General features: G+C 54.3%; 1 protein-coding gene across 1 annotated transcript in view; it reads right to left on the reverse strand.

Annotated features, from left to right (window-relative positions):
• PYROXD2 (pyridine nucleotide-disulphide oxidoreductase domain 2) overlaps positions 1-9027 on the reverse strand; it is a 35579-nt gene that overhangs the window by 17670 nt on the left and 8882 nt on the right. The window contains exon 5 of the mRNA XM_006157359.2: positions 1691-1846. Coding sequence (XP_006157421.1) covers positions 1691-1846 — 156 coding nt within the window. The remainder of the gene's footprint in view (positions 1-1690; positions 1847-9027) is intronic.

The following is a 9027-nucleotide window of genomic DNA, read 5'->3' on the forward strand; positions in this document are numbered from 1 at the left end:
ATGCGAGCAGGCGCTATGTGAGCACACGATGTGAGCACACACTATGCGAGCACACGCTATGTGAGCTCACACTATGCGAGCACACACTATGCGAGCACACGCTATGTGAGTACACACTATGTGAGCACAAGCTATGTGAGTACACGCTATGTGAGCACACACTATGTGAGCACACACTATGCGAGCACACGCTATGTGAGCACATGCTATGCAAGCACATGCTATGTGAGCACACAATGTGAGCACACGCTATGAGAGCACACGCTATGTGAGCACACGATGTGAGCACATGCTATGTGAGCACACACTATGTGAGCACACACTATGTGAGCACACGGTATGCGAGCACACACTATGCGAGCACACGCTATGTGAGTACACGCTATGTGAGCACACACTATGCGAGCACACGATGTGAGCACACACTATGTGAGCACACACTATGTGAGCACACACTATGCGAGCACACGCTATGTGAGCACACGATGTGAGCACATGCTATGTGAGTACACGCTATACATGCACACAATGTGAGCACACGATGTGAGCACATGATGTAAGCACAAGCTATGCGAGCACACGCTATGTGAGTACACGCTATGTGAGTACACGCTATGTGAACACAAGCTATGTGAGTACACGCTATGTGAGCACTAGCTATGCAAGCACATGCTATGTGAGTACACGCTATGCGAGCACATGCTATGTGAGTACACGCTATGCGAGCACATGCTATGTGAGTACACGCTATGCGAGCACATGCTATGTGAGCACACACTATGCGAGCACACACTATGTGAGCACACGCTATGTGAGCACACACTATGTGAGCACATGATGTGAGCACACACTATGTGAGCACACACTATGCGAGCACACGCTATGTGAGCACACGATGTGAGCACACACTATGCGATCACACACTGTGTGAGCACACGATGTGAGCACATGCTATGTGAGTACACGCTATACATGCACACAATGTGAGCACACGATGTGAGCACATGATGTAAGCACAAGCTATGCGAGCACACGCTATGTGAGTACACGCTATGTGAGTACACGCTATGTGAACACAAGCTATGTGAGTACACGCACTAGCTATGCGAGCACATGCTATGTGAGTACACGCTATGTGAGCACAAGCTATGTGAGCACACACTATGTGAGTACACGCTATGTGAGTACATGCTATGTGAGCACAAGCTATGCGAGCACATGCTATGTGAGTATATGCTATGTGAGCACAAGCTATGTGAGCACACGCTATGCGAGCACATGCTATGTGAGTACACGCTATGTGAGCACAAGCTATGTGAGCACAAGCTATGCGAGCACATGCTATGTGAGCACACGCTATGTGAGCACAAGCTATGTGAGCACACGCTATGCGAGCACATGCAGTGGGTCCCTGTTGGGTTCAGAATGGGGAGACGGCCTGGACAGTGCCTCGCACTGAATACACCCAGGTCTGAGGGCTCCCACGTCCTGGTCTTAACCTCTGTCGTCCTTCCCCTTCCGGCCACAGTGCCTGCCACCAAAGGCCAGCAGATGGGGGGCTCCTGGAAAGGAGGGGTGGCCTGTCCAAGGCCTTGTGGCTTTGACACCCCATGACAACGTGTCCTTCCTGCCAGGCCTGTGGGCTGGTGAGGGAGAGGTGTCACTAGGCTGTCGCCGGGCACTTCCCTACCTGGGCATCCTTCCGTGAGAACTGGGCGATCTGCCTCTGGTTTTCTGCCGTGTCTGTGCCCAGCAGAAGGGACCTGGGGCCCTTGTGCCCTGTGCCCTCTTCCAGCATGGGGGTGAAGGAGTAGGGGTTTCGAAGATGGAGCCGCAGCCCGTGTTTCTGCAGGACACAAAGAGCATAGGCCACGTGTTAGAGGACCTGTGGTCTCCACTGTCCGTGCGACCGTCTAGGTGTCTGAGTGCACACCAGCTCTGTGGGCCTGGCCTATTTTTTAATAAGTTTATAAAAATCCATCTTGCCCAGGGACCAGTAATAGATCATACTGGTTCAGTGCCACACCACGGCACACCACGCCATACCACGCCATGCCATACCACACCACATCACACCATGCTTACTCCACACCAGGGCCTGGTCTGTGGTTTACAGTGGTTTCTTGCAACAGCTCTGTAAGCATCATCACCCCTTTTGTACCAGTGTAACAACGGAGGCTCGGGGAGTTTGATAACTCGTCCCAAGTCACTTCGGGAGGTGGGGCTGGGTTTCAAAGCCACTTCATTGTGACTCCCAAGCCCTGGCTCTCAGCACAGTCTATAACTGCCCCACTTCAGAAATAAATAATTAAACCTTAGAAAGACCCAATAAAGCAACGGTTATGTGAAAATCCATACTTACAAGGTAGATAAATTATTCACATCAAAAAAAATTGTATTTACTTTACAGACTCATTTACTCCAGAGTCACTTTCAATGGAAGTCCCCTTGACACGTTTAAAATATGATGTGATTTACAAATATTTGGCCAGAACACAGAACTTCCCAAGAGCACATCTACTTCTTTAAAGGAGACACAGAGAGCAGATGGCATAATGGTTACGTTGCTGGACTCCCACATAGTTGACTGTGGTTCGAGTCCTGGACCCAGCAGATTAAAACAAATGCCAGGCATGTGTGCGTGCATGCCCAAAATCCCAAGAAGAGAATGGAGGAGAAAGGATGACGGCATGGCCATCCCCCCTTGGAGGTGACTTCTCACTTTCTGTCTCTCTGTCTCTCTGTCGAGCACACACGCCCTTTAGCAAAATCTCTCTCAAAAAAAGAAAAAAAATCAAAGGGGCACAGCGAAACTGGTGGTCTGTGCTACTTCCACGAAGCAGTGCGGGGTCAGACGTGGAGCAGACTTACTGTCCCGCTGTCTAGGGACATCTGATGACCCCATCAGCAGAGAGACCACTCCAGCACTGCCTTTCTCCAAACCCTGCTTCGTTTTCCTCCAAAACACGTATCCCCACATGGCTAATTAGATACTCAGCTCCGTCCACCTCCCACCGTAGAATGTAAACTCTGAGGTCAGGGTCCATGTTGCCCACTGCTGACCCGCAGTGCGATCAGTAAGTCTTCCGTGGAAGATCGAAGGATTGCTACGTCACAGACAAGGCGTGGCCCCAGAGGACTGAGTCGATGAGCGGAACTTTCAGGGAAGCACAGTGACACTGATATCAGAAGACTACGTCAGAAGCATTCAGGCGGGCGGGACCCTGCAGCCCTGAGTGTCCCGTGGAGGCAACTCTAGCCTCGGCAGGGGTTTGGGCTGGTGGCCGGCCAGGGACCTTTCAAAACTAAGATGGAGAAATCTCTGACTCTGAGTGGGAGGCACCTCCAACATGGTCTTCTGGATACGGGGAGCTCTGGCAGCCTGCGGACTTCCTAGCTCGCTCTGACCCTTACCCTCGCTCCCACCCACTGCAGCTCATGGCAACTCATGCTGCAGAAGGCGGCCACTTCCCTCCATGTCTGCTGCCCCTCATCCTGAGCTGCCACCACCCGCACGAGCCAGCAGGCAGACTGATCTTTAGAAATGTTGTGAATCTCATCCCTCCGCCTCCCAATTAATCGCAACACGCTTCCCACTCCGTGGGGATAAAGTGCAGCTCCTTCCTCAGGCCTGCCAGGCCCTCCCATCCCCTCTGCTGCTCCCTGCCCCTGCACGAGCATACAACCTTCCTCTGCTTGTGCCCCCGCGGCCTGTCCACCGCCTCTTCCCTCGGGTGGAGCCCTCTCTGTGCTGGCTAGTGACGCCTTCCCATTCAAATGTCAGCTCCTCTAGGAGGACTTCCTGGTACTGCCTAGGCTGGCACCTCCACTCTCTATCACATTGCTTTTATGTTTTCTTCCTTCCTTTCTTTTTCTTTCTCTTTCTTCTTTTTTTTTTTTTTCTCTTTCTTTTTTTTTTTTTTGCGGAGAGGTTTTGCTCTAGGGGTGTGTGCACTCGCCAGAAAGACAGAGACAGAAAGTGAGAAATCACCCCCCCGGGGGGATGGTCACACAGCAATCCCTTCTCCTCCATTCTCCTCTTGGGATCTTGGGCACGCACGCACACGCACCCGGCATGAGTTTAAGCCACCGGGTCCAGGACTGGAACTGCGGTCGACTACATGGGAGTCCAGGGATATAGCCATTACGCCATCTGCTGGTCCCAATTTTCTTCCTTTCTTTCTTTCAAGTATATTTATTTCTTTCATGAGTGAAAGGGACAGAGAGAGACAGAAAGACAGCACACCCACGAGGGCCTTGAAGCCATGATCCACTCCCCAGCTCCAGCCCCAGTGAGCCCTGGATCATGGGCACGTGTCTACCTGGCCTCGTCAGGGAGGTCTCTGCACACACACCTAGGCCGTTCCTGTGGAGGTCTCTGCACACACACCCGGGCCCTTCCCGTGGGGCCAGCTCAGAGTCACTGTGTCTGAGCGCCGGCCACGTCTGCCCCCAGACTGCTTCGTTTTCCTTCTTAGCATCGACCTCTACCCAAAGTTCTCTTGCTAAGAGCAGAACCCTTGCCTGCCATCTCCCCCAGGGCTTCTCCCAGAGCTGGCACGGAGCTAGTGCATGGGAACAGTTCCTGAGTGAATGCATCAATAATCCCCCAACAAGGAACTCGAGAGGAACTCAGAGTTATTTCAAGTTTCACTAATTGAACATGAATAATTTTTCGTCTAATTCCAGGACTTCCTGTGATAAACGCAGCCTTTGTCATCCTTGATGATTTCAAATATGTGGAGTCAGACTAAGAAGAAGAATGCTAAGTAACCGCGGGATTAGATCCAGGAGACTCGCCGGGTCCGGCAGGTCTCCTCTCAAGACACAAGCAAAACGAAGCCCTTCCCGAGTTGCCCAGGAGCTTTCTCAGCATGCACGGGGTCGGGCTGGAAATCGTGGAGAAGGATGAGAGAGGAGAGGTTGGAGGGGCATGGTTCTCAAAGTGGGGCTCCGGGGGACTCCCGTGTCAGAATGACCTGAGAATGCTGTGGAAAGGACGATCCTCCGGCCCTGCCTGAGTCGGAGCTCTGCACAGGAACTAGCACAGGCTAGTGAGGGAAGGGAGGGAGCACAGGGGGTGCCTCCGGCTCTGAGTCAAGGTGGAGGAGGGGGCTGCCAGATGATGGGGAACAATGGACTCCACAGCTGCAGAGCTCCGCCCTCCATACCCAGATCCACCACTTCACACGGAGCCACTGTGGAGGCCAACTCGCCACCTGGGCAGCCAGGACAGAGCTGAGCCAGTCCAGCCATTGCTTTGATAGCGTATGGAGAACGGGGAAGCCATGATCCACTCCCCAGCTCCAGCCCCAGTGAGCCCTGGATCATGGGCACGTGTCTACCTGGCCTCGTCAGGGAGGTCTCTGCACACACACCTAGGCCGTTCCTGTGGAGGTCTCTGCACACACACCCGGGCCCTTCCCGTGGGGCCAGCTCAGAGTCACTGTGTCTGAGCGCCGGCCACGTCTGCCCCCAGACTGCTTCGTTTTCCTTCTTAGCATCGACCTCTACCCAAAGTTCTCTTGCTAAGAGCAGAACCCTTGCCTGCCATCTCCCCCAGGGCTTCTCCCAGAGCTGGCACGGAGCTAGTGCATGGGAACAGTTCCTGAGTGAATGCATCAATAATCCCCCAACAAGGAACTCGAGAGGAACTCAGAGTTATTTCAAGTTTCACTAATTGAACATGAATAATTTTTCGTCTAATTCCAGGACTTCCTGTGATAAACGCAGCCTTTGTCATCCTTGATGATTTCAAATATGTGGAGTCAGACTAAGAAGAAGAATGCTAAGTAACCGCGGGATTAGATCCAGGAGACTCGCCGGGTCCGGCAGGTCTCCTCTCAAGACACAAGCAAAACGAAGCCCTTCCCGAGTTGCCCAGGAGCTTTCTCAGCATGCACGGGGTCGGGCTGGAAATCGTGGAGAAGGATGAGAGAGGAGAGGTTGGAGGGGCATGGTTCTCAAAGTGGGGCTCCGGGGGACTCCCGTGTCAGAATGACCTGAGAATGCTGTGGAAAGGACGATCCTCCGGCCCTGCCTGAGTCGGAGCTCTGCACAGGAACTAGCACAGGCTAGTGAGGGAAGGGAGGGAGCACAGGGGGTGCCTCCGGCTCTGAGTCAAGGTGGAGGAGGGGGCTGCCAGATGATGGGGAACAATGGACTCCACAGCTGCAGATCCCCCCCCTCCATACCCAGATCCACCACTTCACACGGAGCCACTGTGGAGGCCAACTCGCCACCTGGGCAGCCAGGACAGAGCTGAGCCAGTCCAGCCATTGCTTTGATAGCGTATGGAGACCGGGATGGGCTGGCAGGCCCGGTGAGGTCCTGCAGGGGGCCGGGTGCTCTCTGGCTCAAGGTGAGGGTAGAGGGCAGTGGCCAAGGCTCAGTCTGAGTGAGTGTGCCCTGGACATGGCAAGGTCGGAGGGGCAGGCACTGGCCACAGGTCCCTGGTAGGCTGCCTCATCTTTCTGGAGTCTGTTTTCTCAGCTGCCAAGTGGGATTAACATGAATGGCTGACGGTCTCTGAGCACTCCCTGGGCACTGGGTTCTGTGCTAATGACGCAGTCTCGCGCATGGGCACAGCAGTGTACGAGGTTCGGCTCACAGGATAAGGCTCTGGGAGAAAAGCGGTGAATGGTGGAGCAGGGATTAGAACCAGCCAGTTCAGTGCTGTAACTGTTGTCCCCCAGTGTCCCTGGGTTAGAGCTGGGGGCCGGGGGGTCTAGTCTATGACCATGTCTACTGTGTGCTGCAAAGGGCTGGAGGTCGGTGAGCCCCGAGAGTATCCGGGCACGGTGCCCGAGCAGCCCGCCAGAGCACAAGAGCAGGGAGCACTCAGCCCTTGGTTCGAATTCTCCCTCACTTTCCAGCCACTTGAGCCCAGCTCCCCGGACCTCCGTTCCCTGGTGGTAGGATGGGGACAAATGTAACATTGTCATCTCACAGGCGAGGCTCATCTGAGACAGCGCATTAAAGCTCGGAGCCCGAGACAAGACAGAGCAAGCCGCTTCATTGTCAGTTTTGGAAACAACATAGTCCAGGAAAAAGCTTTGCCCTCCAGGTGGAAGCGTCCAGACTGGCGATGTCCTGTAAAACCAAGGCTCTTCTCCAGGTAGGGCTAGTGCCATGCATCACACAGCAGTGCTGTTCTCTCCCTTGATCTAAGAGCCATTCTCCTGTTAATAAGGCCCCAGGTCAGAGGGTAAAGCATACTCTCACTTTACCTGGGAGATCCTAGTTAAGGAACACCCTGGCAAATACCATCTACAAATGAGTAGCTTTTTCTGACCATGCAGAAATCTTTATTCTGTGATCCTGAGTTATCATAAGTAAGAGTCGTCAAAAGAAGGGTCAGCTTCCCTCTGCTCGCCAGCATCTGCTCTGAATAACTAGTGCATTTACAAACCGCCTTCCGCTACAGTGTGCCAAGGACGGAAGCCAGGGACACGTTCCAGGCCTTGGCGAGACTTCGTCCCACCCTGGTACCAGCACATACTCTTCCTTGTTCTCTCAGGAGCTCAGTGAACTCTTTCTTCACTGCACTTCTGCAGAAGGGACCTCGTTCTCAGAACTCATCTCTATAAACCAACCAGAGCAGCCAAAGAGCTGTGAGCAGGGTCTGAACGGCTTATTTCAAATACGAATCAAGGTCAGAGGGGTGCCAAGGTGCGCAGCAGTGGCTTGCATGAATGACACTGAGATCCTTTGTCTGCATGGCAGGTGACACGGACACCAAGCAGGCGGAAGCTAAGTCAGCCTCCGGGACATGGTGAAGGAGGCATGATGACAAAGGCAGGGGTGTAGGACCCTGGGAGGGTGGCAGAGCTGGTAGACCTTGACCAAAGGTTCCCAGGCTAAAAGCAGTAAACAAGGGGCCGAGGAGAGTCCTCGGGGTTCCCTTAGAACAGTCCGGGAGCCGGTAGAGGTGAAAGTCTGAACCCAACCTCTTGCTCGAGCTGCCAAGAAGGACAACAGGTTCAAAGTCAACCGAGGGCAAAGGCAGGGTGCAGGCCCCAAGACAGGAAGCACGACTTCAGGTAGGGATCCTACGAGGGCCAAAAAAAAAAAAAAAGTCACCAGGAAGTGACAGGGACAGAGTTGGGAGCTCCTGGCCCTGCCAAGGCACCAGCCAAGTACCACCACGTAGAATGTGGACAAAACTCATTCTCCAAAAGAGGTCCAGTTTTTCCGTGAAATTTCCCAGTTTTGAATACCCAATCCATGTGTGGGAATGTATTGGGTTGTCAGAAAAGTCATGATGCATTTTTGCACAGAAAAACATGGGAAAATACACCAGGCTTTTCCGACCACCCAATAATGGCAAAACCACGTGGAACAGATGAGCCCTGAGACAGGAGAGAGAGAGACCTCAGGTGGGAGATGGAACTGGCCCTCCCTCCACCCACCATCCTGCCACGGGGGTCTACCTTCAGCTCCAAGTCGGTGTAAATCTGTGGTCGCAGCAGGCTGAGGAGGTAGGACGCTCTGGAGAACTTAAACCCTGGAACAGAATCGGATGAAGACCGTCAGCAGCGGGCTCCTCCCCTGCTCCCCACACCACGGGGGGCTCACCTGGGACGATCTCCTCCGTGACAGCGGCACCTCCGATCACATGGCGCCTCTCGAAGACCACCGTGTTCACCCCCAGTCTCTGCAGGTACGCGGCCTGGCGGCGGGTAGGGGACACGGGCGCTCCCTTTATCCAGGGTCACGTCTTCGTGCTGCTTGCCACCGGTGGCCCCTGCTCCTGCCTCCAGGAATGCTATTCCCTCTGCTTCTCACTGCCACTCCTGCCTGGCCCAGGTGTCTTCTCAGACCCAACATGCCTGCTCCTGCCCCTCTGCTTCCCAGCTAAAGCGGACCATCCCTCCTGGAGGCCCGGGAGCTCCCTGCACCCTGCCCACCTTGCCCGCGTGCCTCCCCTGCAGGTGGGAGCAGGCTTCATCCCCCTCAGGACACCCGAGAGACAGCGCCGGGGCTGCATGTGTTCCTGCGGAGCTGCTCCGGCTCCCCTCCTCGCCC

The sequence above is a fragment of the Tupaia chinensis genome, unplaced genomic scaffold (assembly GCF_000334495.1).
Source record: "Tupaia chinensis unplaced genomic scaffold, TupChi_1.0 Scaffold000539_1, whole genome shotgun sequence".
In the NCBI taxonomy this organism is placed as follows: domain Eukaryota; kingdom Metazoa; phylum Chordata; class Mammalia; order Scandentia; family Tupaiidae; genus Tupaia; species Tupaia belangeri.